The sequence below is a fragment of the Coregonus clupeaformis genome, chromosome 39 (genome assembly GCF_020615455.1).
Source record: "Coregonus clupeaformis isolate EN_2021a chromosome 39, ASM2061545v1, whole genome shotgun sequence".
NCBI lineage: Eukaryota > Metazoa > Chordata > Actinopteri > Salmoniformes > Salmonidae > Coregonus > Coregonus clupeaformis.
Window position 1 is genome coordinate 13,275,515 of NC_059230.1, and position 18,801 is coordinate 13,294,315.

The 18,801-nt window shown below is 41.8% G+C and overlaps 1 protein-coding gene across 4 annotated transcripts in view; it reads left to right on the forward strand.

The window, feature by feature from the left end:
• Positions 1-18,801, forward strand: part of LOC121554148 (multiple PDZ domain protein) — a 71,917-nt gene that overhangs the window by 17,896 nt on the left and 35,220 nt on the right. For 2 of the 4 annotated variants that reach the window (XM_045211913.1, XM_045211914.1), the window contains exons 7-23: positions 218-346; positions 706-789; positions 1,004-1,108; positions 1,702-1,804; positions 2,081-2,169; positions 4,825-5,041; positions 6,069-6,149; positions 8,802-8,881; positions 9,227-9,373; positions 9,840-10,010; positions 13,049-13,225; positions 13,670-13,879; positions 15,346-15,474; positions 15,768-15,929; positions 16,771-17,115; positions 17,690-17,798; positions 18,123-18,321. In XM_045211913.1, the coding sequence (XP_045067848.1) occupies positions 218-346; positions 706-789; positions 1,004-1,108; positions 1,702-1,804; positions 2,081-2,169; positions 4,825-5,041; positions 6,069-6,149; positions 8,802-8,881; positions 9,227-9,373; positions 9,840-10,010; positions 13,049-13,225; positions 13,670-13,879; positions 15,346-15,474; positions 15,768-15,929; positions 16,771-17,115; positions 17,690-17,798; positions 18,123-18,321 (2,537 nt within the window). The remainder of the gene's footprint in view (positions 1-217; positions 347-705; positions 790-1,003; positions 1,109-1,701; positions 1,805-2,080; positions 2,170-4,824; positions 5,042-6,068; positions 6,150-8,801; positions 8,882-9,226; positions 9,374-9,839; positions 10,011-13,048; positions 13,226-13,669; positions 13,880-15,345; positions 15,475-15,767; positions 15,930-16,770; positions 17,116-17,689; positions 17,799-18,122; positions 18,322-18,801) is intronic. The other 2 variants (XM_045211916.1, XM_045211915.1) reach the window with 2 other exon arrangements.

The window sequence follows — 18,801 nt, forward strand, 5'->3', positions numbered from 1 at the left end:
CTCAACAGTGTATCTCTATCGAACCCTGTTCTGGGTAGTTTTCTTTACATCCAGGTGGTTCCTGGAATGATGTTTCTTAATTTCCTCTTCATTAGTCCTTGTTTTCCTTGGACTGCCAACCTCTCTTTTGCCCTGAGGGTTACACCCTATAGTAAGCTTCCTGTAGTGAATGTTTTGAGATCCATATCTGACCCTCACTCTCTGTGTCCCTCCTTAGGCCCACTGGAATCATGTGGAGACAATGGAGCTGGTCAATGACGGGACAGGCCTGGGCTTTGGCATTGTGGGAGGCAAGACCACCGGTGTCATTGTCAAAACCATCCTACCTGGAGGCGTCGCTGATCAGGTGACTTCAATGTCATGGATGCACCACACATTGGTATTTAGAGGATTTGCAAGCAGGAACCTGTTGTTTACATGTAATTTCAACCAAAAAAATTCAATGTGATGACGTTGAATCAACGTGGAAAACTGATTGGATTTGCAAAAAGTAATCAATATATGGGTGGAAAAAATTCACCCATCTTTTTACCTAAGTCCAATATCATGGTGACATTTTTGGTTGATTTCCCGTTTGTTGACATCTCAACCAAATGTAAAAAAATAAAAATTATGTTGGACTGATGCCTGTGCCCAGTGGGAATCTTGGTTTTTGTAAGCCATACCTACTAGTAATAACCAACGACTTTCCTACCTTGTACTTAGGATGGGCACTTACGCAGTGGGGACCACATCCTCAAGATTGGGGACACTGACCTGTATGGCATGGGAAGTGAGCAGGTGGCTCAGGTACTGAGTTTTGTATTGAATTGACTACTGATAATGAGACTCGTCTGAGACTTTTGGATGTACGACTTTGAGACTTGACTGAGACTTGACAAAAACGTCTCCTTTTTATCACCTTTGTCCTGGTTTTCCTATAGTTTTATACAGTATAGCCCTAAGTGACAAGTAAAATATTTAGTGTGTAGTGCTGATCTCAGTTGTATTGTGATTGGTCCAGGTCCTGAGGCAGTGTGGTAACAGAGTGAAGTTGGTTATCACTAGAGGCCCTCCAGAGGAGACCTCCATCGTCCCAATGTTGTTGCCCACGGTCACAGAGCAACAGGTACGACAAGACAATTGTGTGGGGTGGTTGGGTGGATGGGTAGGGGGGAAAGGGGGAGGATAAGGTGGTTTTATTAGGTTTGTTTCCTTCAAATGTTATATTTACATATGACTAGGATAAAGTGCACATGGTTCTGTCTCTCTTTTGTTCCATCTCTCTTCCCCTCAGAGATAGGCATCCAATGAGAATAATTTGTGACACGTAACATCTGTGACTCAGAAGCCTCAGAAGTCACAATGTTCCAAAAGCTAACAACTGGAATTCGCTGTACATTATCAAGCAGTATTAGCCTTGACCCTTATCAACATTCCATGACTAACACTCCCAAACTAGACTGTATATTATTTTCTGTACACAGTCTCAGTAACCCCATTGCTTGATTGCAATGTTTAGTTGACATTGATCAAATAAATAACATAACTCATCTGGCTGACAGAGTTGATGCATAGGTGAGGAATGCTTGTTGGTAAATTGCTAACAGCACGTGGAATTGGGGGAATTCCGCACCCGCGACTCGCCCCCTCCACTGTGCTCTCTGTCGGCCATTTTGTAGAATGTAGAAGCTGACTCACTCTTCCTCTCTCTCTTCACAGGGATATGAGGAAGAGGAGGCCGAAGCGTTCGATGTTGGGCTGACCAAGAATGCCCAGGGTCTGGGAATCACCATCGCCGGCTATGTGGGGGACAAAAATTCTGGTAAGACTTGCCAGCATTGTTTACTACTAGAAATAGTTTTATTTATTTTCTAATTTATTCACTCTGCTTGGGATGGAATGAAACCACTTGTGAAGAAATGTACTTTAAAGAGTCCCATAGAATGTTTGGAGCACAGAGCTATATAGTGACACTGCCTCTTCTCGTGAAATGGTGAATGTTTCTGACTTCTCTAGAACACTCAAACTGCAGATACAGTTTGACAGTTAAAGGAATGTTATCCACACATGCTCATTGTGTCTATTTTGCAATTTTCAGAGCCCTCTGGTATTTTCGTGAAAAGTATAACTAAAGACAGTGCTGTAGAGCAAGATGGCCGGATCCATGTTGGAGACCAGATCATAGCCGTAAGTGTCTTAGGCTATCCTCAACTCTTTTAATTTTATTTTTTTGGACAAATTTATTTTCACTTTCTGACTTGAACAGATAGAGAGGGAAGGAGAATGACAGTGGGGAAAGATAGAGGTTGTGCAGTAGGCCAGATTCGAACCTATGCCAACACTAGCAGCCCTAACCGCTAGACACCCCCAGGCCACACCCCTCTGATTTTTTTATTAGCTGTTATGTAAATTTAAATTCCATGCCAAAGTATAAAATAAAGTGTGCAAGGGTATTTCTCTCATTTTTGAATAATATGGAGCTTTATCTATTTAGATAATGTAGGGAGATATTAAGGCCCCATATTTGAATAATTTGGCTTCAGCCGAGATTTATACACACTGTTCCAGTCATGGCTAGGGCTGTTACGGTGACCGTATTACCGCCACACCGGCGGTCATGAGTCATGACGGCAGTCAAATTCCATGTGACCATTTAGTCACGGTAATTACGCTTCTCCAAGATCTGATGCTGCTTATGGTCATTAGTAGCCTACCAAACTTGATAACTGCCTGGTACTCAACACTCTATTGTCCCTCTAATCTCTCTGACATCAATGCAAATGTTATCGAATATCTAATCAACCACTTCATGGGAGCCCATTAGCTCATGTTGCGCAACATTTCTATAGGCTATGCAATTGCGTGAGAAAACAGAATGATGGCCTCTATTAAAAAGTGGAGGATCCCATCAGCTTTCTATAGGCTAGACCTACTATATTTATTTTATCAACTTTTCTAATATTAAGCACATTGCTTCTCTTTACAACAGGAGTATAGCCTACCTGGCTGGCATGGAAATGAACGACGGGAAAAGCGTCCTCCATTCTCTATTTAAGTGCTTAGATGACATTCATTTTTTGCCCATGTTTCGAGACAGGTGCATGAAAATGGTCCATTCTAAATCAAAACAAATTTCACACAAAAATTATTTAGTATATGTAATGACAAGATTACATCAAGAACAGTCTGATGGGTGACAATATTAGCCTATCACTTGTAAATTATATATTATCACTTGTGAATTATGCTCAGCTTGTGTGCAGTAAGGCAAGAAACCGCACATGCCTTTTCTTGCGACTTTTTCAAATAATATTCGCACACCTCATGTAGACTAGCCCATAGGCCATAGGCCTATATGTTTTGATAATGTTTGTATCACAACTAAAGTGGCCAAATACCTTAAAATTAAGCACATTCATTCGCTTTACATTTCATAAAAATAATAAAAGCATTACATGCATTTTTGGCTGTCTTCACTTGTAGCCTGTTAGAAAGATCTGATCACGTGACGGGCATTGGCTAATAAGAATTTAGCTATCTGAGAGAGTCATGTGAGTGAGGGGTGCTTTGGAGCACGTAGCTGGGAAAAGGGTATTATAATTATTATATTCAGCCCAAGGGCACAACGGCCACTGGCCGCAAAAGGCATGATTTTTGGGGGGGCATTATGGCCACACAAAGGGGATGCCGCCGTGAAATTTGAGGCATTGTCAAGTGCTTGTCAAATTGTGAATGAGAGACTGATGAAGTGTGTGCCGTCTGCTCAGAAAACAAAGCAGAGCTCATGCCTTTCATGCAACTTTTTTCAAATCATCATGCAACTTTTTTCAAATCATCATTAGAGTCGCATCATGCAGCCTTAGGCTATATGTTTTTTTTTTTTACTCTAAATTAAGCATATAGGAGTACCTGTTTCTTTGTTAAATGCTCAACACAGAATAGCTGGATGTGCACACTCCCTCAGAAATCTTTTGGAGAAAATATCCTTTCTATTTTATTCAGCTATGTTCAATTGTATTCTTAATACTATTAAATAATGCCACGGAATTCTAAGCAACTCTTGTCTGCTAAATAAACTAGTGTAGCCCACAGCCATATGGCATAGCCAGGTCAGAGCCAGATCAGGGCCTAACATAAGGACAACTCAGAGTATGCTATTCTGTTCTTCTGAAATATACTACATTTTTCTTTAAAATACATAATGGATTAATTGTGATGGTGTAGGCTATATTAAATTGATTTATTTGACTTTTTTTAATGTAGATGTTCCAAAGGTCTGAATCAGTGGCTTGTAGGTTATGCGTGGAAGCCAGGAGATGCTAAATGTGTTTATGTTAATTAACAGTCAATTACCGTGAGATCGGCTTGACAATCACCGGCTGACAATTTCATGACTGCCACAGCCCTAGTCATGACCCTAAATTGAGCATTTACAATTAATGCAAAACACTTTCTGTGTTACATCCTGAATAAATTAATGGATTTGAAGCATGAGCAAATCTTCCATCATGATTTGTTTTCTTGTTGTGATGTAGGTTTGTCTATTGGGTGCAACCATTTTTGTGTGTATGGGTGTGCCTGGTATGGGTGTGCCTGGTACGGGTGTGCCTGGTATGGATGTGCCTGTGAGCTTGCTTTCCTGTTTGTGTTGTCCTGAGAATGTATCCTATAGACTTGGATATACAACTCACGTGCCACAAAGCCTGTTTAAGTACGGAGAAAGCCCTCATTGACGCTGTCCATGCTGTCACAGAAGCCAATATAACAAAGATGCAAAGAAGAGCCCTCTATTCAACTCCATGATATATCCATAATCATGACATGGATGATCGCCCCCTGCAGGTGGACAGTAATAACATCCAGGGCTACACCAACCAGCAGGCCGTGGAGGTGCTGAGACACACAGGCCAGACTGTTCACCTGAAGCTGATCAGGCGAGGCTTCCGTCCAGAGGACATCCCACCCGCTGTGGTGCCCAGTGTGATCGTAGTCTCACCAACCCCAGTGGGCAGAGACCCCACACTGGAGAGAACGGATGTTGTGGACGCCACCACTGAAGGTACCTCTGGACAAAGGGTTTGGGCTACCTGGATTTGTCCAATAAAAAAACACACTCAATTTGGTTTTCTGTTGCAAAGCATTTTAAAACATTTTCAATGGCGTGCCCTAATGAACATGACCTTGACAACTGCATCTTTGATTGACAGTGCATATATTTATTGCATATTCCACATACTGTATTCCATTTAGCTGAGAATACAGCCCAACTGTAATCAAGGGATGGGATGGGATTTTTCTGGGTTAATCAGGAATTCCTACTCCAACATTATCCTCCATTCATACATGATAGAAATGGACCTATCCCTTAGCCAGATTGACCTGATTTCTATGTAGTCCGTATGTATCAAGTGTTTCAGAGTTCTGATTTAGGTTCAGTTTTGCCTTTTAGATTGCAATGATTAAGTTTCCATGGACAGGGAAGTACTTCTATTCTGAGAAGCTTGATACATTCAGCCCCTGATCACATCCCTGGGGACCCTGCAGGGCTGTGCCCACTTGAGGAAAGTTCACATACCACAACATTGCCCTAACTTTAATGACCTCCATCTACGTAAGGATGGTGAAGCTTCTTTCTACTTGTATCTTCTCACCACAACCACAGCTCCAGATTTAGAAGGCAGCGCACTCCGCCCTGCTTTAGGAAACCCTGAACTCCTTTAACCTGTAATTGGGCCAGCCTCATACGAACCCCAGTAAACATAAGCGTAGGAAAATGCATGACAAAATCAAATCAAATCCAATTTTATTGGTCGCATACATATATTTAGCAGATGTTATTGCGGGTGTAGCGAAATGCTTGTGTTCCAAGCTCCAACAGTGCAGTAATATCTAACAATTTACAACAATACACACATCTAAAAGTACAAACACACACGTGCATGCACACTCACACACACTCTTACGCACACTCACACACACAATGCCCATTTATAACACAACCCCTTACGACATAACCACCATGTTCTGGCTAGGAGCAAGATGTGTATGTGTGTATTGACGTGTGTATATTGTGTACCCCGGTGCAGGTGAGAAACAGTACCAGGTATTGAGTGGGGAATCAGATGTCACCAACGTGAAGGATCAGTTAACTGAGAACACCAGAGACGGTAAGTGAATCCACTCCCCTGTTATCTGGGGTCCTTTACTAAGGATAGCTAATGGATTGGAATCTGTTTAAAATATGCTATTGTCGTGAGGACTGGTTTTAGGCTACTGTGCATTTCAAAATAATTGAACCAGTCCATCTGTAGATGCTCAACAAACTATCAATGCATGTCTATAGATGTTTTCCCTGTTGTAATTCAACAGAAATGTTGTTGACATGTTTTTGATTGTCTGTGGATAGTTTGTTGAGCATCTACAGATGGACTATCCACATGAAGTGTTGCCACACATTTCAAATATAAATTTTCTCCATAATACAGTTCCTTCAGAAAGTATTCAGACCCCTTGACTTTTTCCACATTTTGTTACGTTACAGCTTTATTCTAAAATAGATTAAATTGTTTTTTTCCCCCTCATCAATCTACACACAATAACCCATAATGACAAAGCAAAAACCGTTTTTTTAGAAATGTTTGCAAATGTATATACAAAAAAATTTGAAATATATAATTTACATAAGTATTCAGACCCTTTACTCAGTACTTTGTTGAAGCACTTTTGGCAGTGATTACAGCCTTGAGTCTTCTTGGGTAGGACGCTACAAGCTTGGCACACCAATATTTGGGGAGTTTCTCCCATTCTTCTCTGCAGATCCTCTCTAGCTCTCTCAGGTTAGATGGGGAGCGTCGCTGGACAGCTATTTTCAGGTCTCTCCAGAGATGTTCGATCGGGTTCAAGTCCGGGCTCTGGCTGGGCCACTCAAGGACATTCAGAGACTTGTTCCGAAGCCACTCCTGTGTTGTCTTGGCTGTGTGCTTAGGGTCGTTGTCCTGTTGGAAGGTGTACGTTCCCCCCAGTCTGATGTCCTGAGCGCTCTGGAGCAGGTTTCATCAAGGCTCTCTCTGTACTTTGCTCCGTTAATCTTTTCCTCGATCCTTACTAGTCTCTCAGTCCCTGCCGCTGAAAAACATCCCCACAGCATGATGCTGCCACCACAATGCTTCAACTTAGGGATGGTGCCAGGTTTCCTCCAGACGTGGTTTCATCAGACCAGAGAATCTTGTTTCTCATGGTCTGAGAGTCTTTAGGTGACTTTTGGCAAACTCCAAGCGAGCTGTCATGTGCCTTTTACTGAGGAATGGCTTCCGTCTGGCCACTCTACCATAAAGGCCTGATTGGTGGAGTGCTGCAGAGATAGTTGTCCTTCTGGAAGGTTCTTAACGTAAATGTAAAAATGTAAATGTTCTCCCGTCTCCACAGAGGAACTCTGGAGCTCTATCAGAGTGACCAACGGGTTCTTGGTCACCTCCCTGACCAAGTCCCTTCTCCCCCGATTGCTCAGTTTGGCCAGGCAGCCAGCTCTAGGAAGAGTCTTGGTGGTTCCAAACGTCTTCCATTTAAGAATAATTGAGGCCACTGTGTTCTTGGGGACCTTCAATGCTGCATAATGTTTTTGGTACCCTTCCCCAGATCTGTGCCTCGACACAATCCTGTCTCGGAGTTCTACGTACAATTCCTCATGGCTTGGTTTTTTCTCTGACATGCACTGTCAACTGTGGGACCTTATATAGACAGGTGTGTCCCTTTCCAAATCATGTCCAATCAATTGAACTTACCACAGGTGGACTCCAATCAAGTTGTAGAAACATCTCAAGGATGATCAATGGAAACAGGATGGACCTAAGCTCAATTTCGAGTCTCATATCAAAAGGTTTGAATACTTATTTTTAATATGTTTGCTGAAATGTCTAAACACCTGTTTTCATTTTGTCATTATAGGGTATTGTGTGTAGATTGATAAGGGAAAAAATGAATTTAATCATTTTAGAATAAGGCTGTAACAAGAAGTGGAAAAAGTCAAGGGGTCTGAATACTTTCTGAAGGCACTCTTCAGTGGCAAATAAATACAGATTTTCTTCACATAAAAGGGTAAACGAAAGATGCCTTTGAAGTGGTTCTTACAGTAACACCAAACTCTTTCAAGTAGGGCATTTTGGAGTTGTCTAACTGTAGCCTACCGCTTGCTGTGAGTCATTGAGTCTGAATCAATCAGATGGGACATAGTAGTTGGTTGAATGTACTTGAAACTTCATATTCTATTTAAGTCTACACTGAGTGTACAAAACATTAGGAGCACCTTTCTAATATTGAGTTGCACCCCCTTTTGCCCTCATAACAGCCTCAATTCTTCAGGGGATGGACTACAAGGTGTCGAAAGCTTTCCAAAGGGATGCTGGCCCATGTTGACTCTAATGCTTCCCACAGTTGTGTTAAGTTGGCTGGATGTCCTTTGGTTGGTGGACCATTCTTAATACACACAGGAAACTGTTGAGCATGAAAAACCCAGCAGCATTGCAGTTCTTGATACCATCCGGTGCGCCTGGCTCCTACCCCGTTCAAAGGCACTTAAATATTTTGTCTTGCCCATTCACCCTCTGAATGGTTCACTTACACAATCCATGTCTCAATTGTCTCAAGGCTTAAACATACACATTTAACCGGTCTCCTCCCTTTCATCTACACTGATTGAAGTGGATTCAACAGGTGACATCAATAAGGGATCATAGCTTTCACCTGGTCAGTCTATGTAATGGAAAGAGCAAGTCTTCCTAATGTTTTGTACACTCAGTGTATGTTATATTGATGTTTTTAAGAAGCAAAGCTAACAGAGGATGAAGAGTTGGAGCTGATGAAGAGGTGGCAGGAGACTCTCGGCCCCAGCAACAAAGTAGTTGTGAGTTAACAGAAGTAACATCCACCCAAACACAGCCTGTCTCTACTAAATGATACATGGTTGTACTTTTTCCTGTTTTATACATTCCCTTGCCGTTTTATGGATGGACAAGCACTGGTTGCAGAATAAAAACATTATTGTATGTGTTCTAAATGGAAAATGTCAATAAAAACATTGTTCATAAAAAAAAAAATCATCAACCATATTGCCACACTAGGTCATTTGAATGCTGACCATTATAGGACAATTTTATAAAATGTGTGAAAGCATAATTTTCTGAAAAAGGTGAATAGTATTTTCGTACCAACAGAGTTTGCCCACCTGTTGTGCCCATGCCCATGACAGGTTGCCCAGGTGGAGAAGTTCAGTGAGAGCAGTGGTCTGGGCATCAGTCTGGAGGCCAACAACGGGCACCACTACATTCGCTCCGTCCTGCCGGAGGGGCCAGTGGGATGCTGTGGGAAACTCTTCAGTGGGGACGAACTGCTTGAGGTAAGGGGTACCGCCAATAGCGAGAACATGGTGAACAACATTTAGCCTGGAACTAACTTACTGCACTAATTCTTCCACCACTGATATCAAATTTGAAGGTGCCTCAATTCCTTGGATATGTTACTAAGATGTTTTCACTACGCAAAAAATAATAGTGAACAAACTAGAATGTATTGCATACAAATAAAAACCTAGCCATTTTTTTTCTTCCAGAAATGACCCTAAAATATTGATAGGAATATTTAGTCACAGTTCCTGCTCTTTTGAATCTTAATCGAAAACATTTAGGCCTTTATTCAATCCGATCGCGGGTTGCGGCTTTTAAAGGCAATTTCAGATTGAGCCGACAAATGCAGAGTTTACCGTGAATAGGATCTCTGCGGGAACAGTGCCTTTAAAAACCGCAATGAGTGACACAACATAAGTGTTAACCATTGGATGTGTGTGCCCACCCCTCTACATTCAGGTCAATGGAATATCCCTGATTGGTGAGACCCACAAGGAAGTGGTGAACATTCTGAAGGAGCTGCCTGTCTGTGTCTACATGGCCTGCTGTAGGTCCGCCCCTCTCCTAAAGAGTGACAGGGATTCTGGCCAACCAGGGTTGGATGAATTTGCCACTGAACCGAAAATGAAGGTACATTCCCTACGCTCCTTTGAGGTTATTGATAATAAATTATTATTTAAAAAACTCACCTGCTATGGCTTTACATCACTTGCCATCACATGGTTGGAGAGTTATTTAACCAATAGAACCCAGAGAGTGTTCTTCAATGGAAGCTTTTCTAACATCAGATATGTATAGTGCGGTGTCCCTCAGGGTAGTTGCCTTGGGCCATTACTCTTTTCGATTTTTACAAATGATTTGCCACTGGTCTTACATGAAGCTAGAATGACTGTATGCGGATGATTCCACACTTTTACATGTTAGCACCCAAAGGCAGTGAGCTCACAGAAATTCTAAATAAGAAGTTATGGTCAGTATCAGAATGGGTCATCTAAAACTTAGAGAATGTTTTGAACCAAATACAATGCTTAAACATCAACTGGAGTTGTGCATAAAGGGTGTGAACATTGAGCAAGTTGAGGAAGCTAAACTCCTAGGTATAACATTGGATGGTCAATTATCATGGTCAAGTCATATTGACAAAGTTGTTATGAAGATCAGGAGGGGTATGTCTGTTTATAAAAAGAGCTGCGTTTTTGAAACAAAAATCAACTGTACTAGTTGTTCAGGCCCTGGTCTTGTCCCATCTTGATTACTGTCCGGTAATATGGTCAAGTGCAGCAAAGACGACCTAGCAAAGGAATTCCCTTCCATCTCCAATTACTCAAGCAAACAGCAAAATTACCTATGTGGAAGCATCTGCTTTCAATATACTTTTTATCCTTCATTTACTCAAGTGTTTCCTTTATTTTGGCAGTTACCTGTAGATGCTATTGACATCGCCATTATTACATACAGTGCATTCGGAAAGTATTCAGATCCCTCGACTTTTTCCACATTTTGTTACTTTACAGCCTTATTCTAAAATGCATTACATTATTTTTTTCCCTCATCAATATACACACAATACCCCATAATGACAAAGTGAAAACAGGTTTGCAGAAATCTTTGCAAATGTATTAAAAATAAAAAACGTAAGTACCTTATTTACTTAAGTATTTAAACCCTTTGCTATGAGATTTGAAATTGAGCTCAGGTGCATCCGGTTTCCATTGATCATCCTTGATGTTTCTACGACTTGATTGGAGTCCACATGTGTTAAGTTCAATTGATTGGACATGATTTGGAAAGGGACACACCTGTCTATATAAGGTCCCACAGTTGACAGTGCATGTCAGAGAAGAAAACCAAGCCATGAGGACAAAGGAATTGTCCGTAGAGCTCCGAGACAGGATTGTGTCGAGGCACAGATCTGGGGAAGGGTACCAAAACATGTCTGCAGCATTGAAGATTCCCAAGAACACAGTGACCTCCATCATTCTTAAATGGAAGAAGTTTGGAACCACCAGAACCACAAGTTTGGGAGAACATTCCAGAAGGACAACCATCTCTGCAGCACTCCACCAATCAGGCCTTCATGGTTGAGTGGCCAGACGGAAGCCATTCCTCAGTAAAAGGCACATGACAGCTCGCTTGGAGTTTGCCAAAAGCCACCTAAAGACTCTCAGACTATGAGAAACAAGATTCTCTGGTCTGATGAAACCAAGATTGAACTCTTTGGCCTGAATGCCAAGCGTCACGTCTGGAGGGAACCTGGCACCATCCCGACGGTGAAGCATGGTGGTGGCAGCATTATGCTGTGGCGATGTTCTTCAGTGGCAGGGACTGGGAGACTAGTCAGGATCGAGGGAAATATGAACGGAGCAAAGTACAGAGAGATCCTTAATGAAAACCTGCTCCAGAGCGCTCAGGACATCAGACTGTGGGGAACGTACACCTTCCAACAGGACAACGACCCTAAGCACACAGCCAAGACAACGCAGGAGTGGCTTCGGGACAAGTCTCTCAATGTCCTTGAGTGGCCCAGCCAGAGCTTGGACTTGAACCCGATCGAACATCTCTGTAGAGACCTGAAAATAGCTGTGCAGCGACGCTCTCCATCCAACCTGACAGAGCTTGAGAGGATCTGCAGAGAAGAATGGGAGAAACTCCCCAAATACAGGTGTGCCAATCTTGTAGCATCATACTCAAGAAGACTCAAGGCTGTAATTGCTGCCAAAGGTGCTTCAACAAAGTACTGAGTAATGTGTCTGAATATAACATATTTCAGTGTTTTTTTTTTTTGTGCAAATAAATCTAAAAACCTGTGTTTGCTTTGTCATTATGGGTATTGTGTGTAGATTGATGGGAAAAAAAACTATTTAATCAATTTTAGAATAATGCTGTAACGTAACAATGGGAACAAGTCAAGGGGTCTGAATACTTTCCGAATGCACTGTATTTTTGAAACGGTCAATGTTCCAGTAACTGTCATGGCAATAATCATTGCTTACTAGCCTAAACATAATGCAATCTAACATGCATGGTTGGGGTCAATTCAGATTTAAATTCAGTCATATATCATTTGTTATTTTCAGCAAGTGAGTTGTTCAGGAAGTGATTTGAAAACAACTGAAGGTTAAGCCAGAAAGTCCTTCACAAAATGGTGGGTGTTGGACATACAGTAGCATACAGTAAACCGTGTTTTCCCCCACCCCTTGATATTGAATGACTAATATGATTGGTTCTCCTACTTCACACATCCACCCTCATTAGTTTAACACAGTCTGTCCAATGCTCTGCCGGGCCTCCAGTTTGGCAACGATGACGGATTAAGATTTAAGGATTAGGAAGGACAGTGACTGTTTATTAACACCAATCCATCTAAAGTAATACCTCAGGTACTGTGACAATGCATGAGATATAGGCGATAGTAGCCAGGGAGCTACACAAAGCTAACCTTCAATGGAAACCTGCCTTTGGATTTTGGATTTCTCCTCAGCTCATCAGATGCCTCAGTTTAGGAAAAAAATACAACATACAGCACTTCTGCCTAGCAACCAAAGATTCCCTTTAATGTGCTGCCAAAAAACTTACGAAACGGCACTAGCGGAGAACCAGCAGCCTATGGGCTCGGAGTTAGTAAGGAATGCGTGTGCTGGTATGATATCAAGGATTTATCTCTGCAGATACAGGGAGACCTCGGCAGTTTCCTGGTTTCCGAAGGTTCCGAGGGGGTGGCAACGAAGGAAAATGTAACGGAGGAGACACTCGGAGCTCCTTTGGCCATGTGGGAGACGGAGATACAGGATATTGAGCTAGAGAAGGGAGAGAGTGGACTGGGATTCAGCATCTTGGACTACCAGGTGAGAATTCTGAATGGGAATTCTGGGAATGATTATCATAGGAATGATACTTGCTAGTCAAGCGTATGTGATTTTTGCAAATGATTGAATTTACTTATTTCATCATCATTCACTTCAAATAGTTGTTGTTGTGGGTTGTACCTGTCTTCGTACTGTGGGAGGAAGTGGTCATGTGAGCTTTAGGACCGTTGCCCTCTGGGAAATTAAGTTCAGCAAATAGCATAAGTGACTCAATACACTGCAATGCGCTGTGTTTTTCCATGTAGATTGAAACTAAATTGCTTACTCTTATTTTTGTTAAAAGTAATAACTTGTGATATACAGAACATTCAGAATAAACAAATCCTCCAAATAAAAGTGCATGATACATTTTAGTCCTTGTTGCTGTATTGGATTATCTGTTGAGTGCATCCATTGACATTACTGACACAGATCTTGTCGTAGGACCCAATTGATCCGGCCAAGACGGTGATCGTGATTCGCTCTCTGGTGTCCGAAGGAGTGGCGGAACAGGATGGCAGGCTGTTGCCAGGTGACCGGCTCATGTTCGTCAACAGCACCAACCTGGACAATGCCAGTCTGGAGGACGCCGTCCAGGCATTGAAGGGGGCCGACATCGGCAAGGTCCACATCGGGGTGGCCAAGCCACTGCCTGTAAGGAAACCCTATTGTGACGTCTGTCCTATAGCGAGACTAGTGAGGCGTGTGTGTGATGTACAGTGAACTCCAAAGGTATTGGGACAGTGACCATTTTTGTTTTATTTTGGCTCTGTACTCCAGCACTTTGGATTTGAAAGGATATAATGACTATGGGGTTAAAGTGCAGACTGACAGCTTTAATTTGATGGCATTTTCATCCATATCGGGTGAACCGTTTAGAAATTACAGCACTAACTGTACATTTTAGGGGGCCAAAAGTCATCATTGCGTGCTAGGAATATGGGACCAAATGCTAAACTTTTGACTACTTTAATACACGTAAGTGAATTTGTCCCAATACTTTTGTTCCTCTAAAGTGGGGGGAACATGTACAAAAAGTGTTGTAATTTCTAAACGGTTCACCCGATATGGATAGAAATACCCTCAAATTAAAGCTGACAGTCTGCACCTTAACCTCATAGTCTCTGTATGATTTCAAATCAAAGTGCGAGAGTACAGAACATGTCACTGTCCCAATACTTTTGGAGCTCACTGTATGTGAGCGTTTGTGTGTGTGGGCACTCAGCATTTGTGTGCGTTTTCTCTCCAGTGTGTGTGGCCACCCAAAAATGAGGGCTCATCTTACTGATGTCTTGAATTTTTCTTGCTGACATACTCACCTCCAAGCTCCCAGACAACAGCATAAGGCAGCACAAACATCCCTGCCTTTTGTGTCATATTGATTTATTATTGCATTTTGAGGCACCTTGGACTCTGTGTACATAAATGCATTGGGACAGCTGTCAAAATAAGGGTTTTCCCACAAACATATTTACCACCTGAGGGATTTCTAGTCTAATCTTTGTGTGTTTTCTGTGAAAATTGGTTGCATTCTTTCAGCTTTAGAGTTAGATTTCTCTCTCTTGGGCTTGCCATTGGATTATGATGAGAATGTACAGTAGGTTCTAGCTCTCGTGTCAAGGTTGTTGTAGGTCTGGTGGATTACATTGTTTTTGTGAAGCCTCTGTGGAGTTATCGAGCTCTCCTGCAGCTCATTTTTGTTGGATTGCTTCTCAAAATTGAGTTTGACTGGTATAAGCCTCTAATACCGTCTCCAATCTCTCCCTCTTTTCTCTATATCTCTCGCTCGCCGGGCATCGCGCTAGATACAATCAAGATCAAACGGTCCATTTAAAGCGATCTGTGGCAAACTCCAAGAAAGGATGTCTTTTGAAGTCCTTTGGAAATCAAATAACCAAGTACAACTTGTCACCAAACTATTACCAAAGTAGAGACCAATCCATGGAAACCAAATCAAACCAATAAGACTCACACTCCTTTCGCTACTAACAACCTCAACTACATTGTTTAACAACTCCAATCAAATTTGACTTGAAATTTGTAGACAATGATTGGAATTTCCTCAGTATTATTTTCTGGGAATTTCCAGATATTTTCCAATTACAGCCCTGTCTCCACAGCCGTACAATGAAGAGGGCAGTCCGTCGTCATCCTCGGGAATCTGTTCTTTTATCTTCAACACTCTGCTGGTTAAAGAGAGAGAAGAGGAGCCAGCAGAGGGCCACCTTTTCTGGGCAGAGCCTGCATTGGTTAGTCGCCGTTGGGGACATGTCAAACCAACCATTGAAATTGAGGGACAAGGGAAAAAAACAACCAATCAAAATTAGACACAAAGTAACCATTGTGACTTCTAAAATGTGTCCTTTAAAATATTCTATCAAGTACATTTAATTTCATTCGTAACTCTAATCACATTCGAGCAACAAAAAAGAAAATATTGTTTTGAAATGGCTCTCATGGCACTCACACAGCTATCCGTGATTGGATAGCTCACCCATGGAATAGAGACATATTCCCCATCCAATTCACACCTTTAATGCAGATTGACTCCAATGAGGCAGACCTGACCGATGAGAGGGTGTTGGAGCATCGCTTCTCTGGCGAGGAGGATGACACCTTCCAAGCATCCTTGATCGCCCTCCACGGCAGCACCTGCAGCGCTGACCTGTCCTACCAGATGATCTTGCAGTCCTCCACACCCAAGGTAGGCCAACAAACTTGCACTGTGGCTAGCTGAGTCCATTTTAAAGCCATTACAGTCAGCAATTTTTGAAAGCTTGTTACAAAGCAAAAGCAGTATCAGTATGGTCATCTCATTAGTTTGAATTTCATTAGAGCAATTGCAAGCTGCTGCCTTTTTCACTAAGAAAACTCCTCACGTAATCAAAATAAATAGCTTATTTTACCATACAAGGTTGACTTTAAAAGTACTGTGCTATCTTTAATTGTTTGACTTCTTCAAACTGGCAGCTATATTGAAGTGATACAATGTTTATTTTGTTGTTAACCCCTTTGTATGTACTGTATGTTGCCTGTTTTTGTTGTAGATCTTTGTCTCTTCCTGGAGTACCATCCCCAGAGGGTTTATTTAGATTAGTATCTACCTATATATTGCACTGCACCTTAACAAGATGTTACTACCCTATTAGAATTAAATGGTCCATTGCGTGCCTCAGTCCTGCTCTCAGCATTTCTGCTTGTTGCAGTTCTTCCAAATAGTTTCCTCTCCTAGGGATTTCTTTTTCCAAGTTTCATATTGCCATCTCGGATGCTTAAGGAACCGCTGAAGAGATTCATTGCCACACAGTTCGGGCCTCATGAAATATATCGAGATAATAAAGAAATATTGGGTGCAACGCACACTCTAAAACAGGATAATCTGTAATTATCACTATTCCCCGTCTGTCACTGATGGCTTTTCAATGGCTCATTACGAGGAGTGCAGAGCGGCGACTGAGGTAGACGAAATCCCCCAGTTGGGTGATTGTGAAACTAACGAGGTGTAACCTCCATTTTGGCTCGTCTGGTTTGTTTTACCTACATAGCGGAGTGCTCGTCTGGACTTGTTGACCGAACACCCCTTTGTGATGTTGTCCGGCCTCGCAGACGTCACCGAACCCTTCTCCCCGGAGGAGAAGCCCATCGCTTTCCCCCTGCCCAGGAGTATTGGAAGTCACTCCCTAATGATTGACAACAACACACTAGCTAGCTCCGATCAGTTCCTGGCGCATCACTTAACCCAAATGGAGCCGGCGGATCTGTCGAACTCCTACAGTCCGTACACTGACTCCGGTTTGAATGATTTGGGGGAGCCGATGCAGTCTCTCCATTTTCCGGTGGAGCCCACCATGGCCATTGCGGACATAGGGGAGATGGACGGCTTAATGAAGGTAAACAAGCCTTCATCTAAAGAGCTGTGCCATCTGTCGCTTGGCCATCGAATGTCATTAAGTGTGCTTCATAATCAAACAAGCATGAGTAAATCGGTCAACAGCAATGATCAGGAAATTGAAATGCAAGAAGTTACGTTTAACAAATGTTGAAATGCAGTGGACTCATCACAGGCCAATGTGAAATGTAATTGGATTTACGAGAATAATAGCTAATAACCCAACCAGTTTTAAACATTCTACTTTTTACTAGAATTTAATTTTTAGGTATTACATGCCCAAGGTAACGGCATAATAGAAAATAATTTATGATGAATCCCTTCCTTACCTTGTATGTTTGATTCCTTGGCTAATTGTTCCCACGTAACCTCCCTGGTAGTATAGATTAACTCTATCTTATTCTGTCACAATTATTTGTTTTAAAATTTTGTACCAAAACTTCCTCCATAGAAAATATTTTCTCATTTGACCTCAATCTCATTCTGTCACAATTATTTGTTTTTACGTTTTGTACCATAGAAAATATTTTAAAATGTGTTTCATGAATACTTTTTATTGAATCATTATTCTCAAGGGGGATGAGCCATCTGTAAAGCAGTCCAAAGAGGAAGGGGACAAGATTAGAACCACTGGGAGTAACTTTGAAAGGACAATCACTGTTGTCAAGGGCAACTCCAGTCTCGGTTTGTATTAATTCTTTGGCACTATGTTGTATATTCCTATATTTCTTTTTTTAATTGTCAGCCCTGATGAGAAATTGTTGTGAAGAGAACAGTATTCACTTTTTAATCAATCTTTCCTCTTTACACCCCAGAATTGTATGTAAATAATGCAATATCTGATGCATTATGGTCTTTCTGTCTGTTAAGGTTGTTGGATATTAATTATGATATTAACTATGTGAATCTCCAGCGCATCAACATTATTAACACATGATTAAAGATTGAACACATTACACATAAATGTTCCAGGTCTTTTAGAATGTTGTCTTTGTATCTACCTTACAGGGATGACGGTGAGCGCTGTCAAGGATGGCTTGGGGATGCACATCCGCAGCATCATCCACGGAGGCTCCATCAGCCGAGACGGCCGTCTGGGGGTGGGGGACCTCATCCTGGCCATCAACGGCGAGGCCACGGCCAACCTGACCAATGCACAGGCCCGCGCCATGCTCCGGAGACACTCCCTCATTGGGCCAGACATGGGGTAAGGACCCGGGCTAGGCAACATGTCCAATGTTTTGATACCTTGTCCTTGGAAACCTGTTTTATATGGTTTCATTAAAATTCCCAACTACTGCCTATACATACAGTGCAGATTTCACATCAAATATATTATCCCTAGATTCCCTACACACGGATGCACACTCTTTTTTATGTTACAATGTAAAAGTCAGAGAGGACTTTTACATAGACACACTATTATACGGTCAGATAAATGGCGCCTGACATCACACTAAATGCCTCTTGATCAAATGTGGTCCTTTTATTTTTTTGTTATGTAAATGATTTGGTGGCTTTTTCTATAGCCTATGTGTACAATTATGATCAAGTCAAGCATTGAGTTAAGCTTCGTCGTGTATTGCATTAGAGTAAATTGCTCCAAATGATCCCATTAATGTAATTTGTACATCTCCCACACAACAGCTAACTGTTTTAACCAAAGCCATCCAAATACACATTTAAT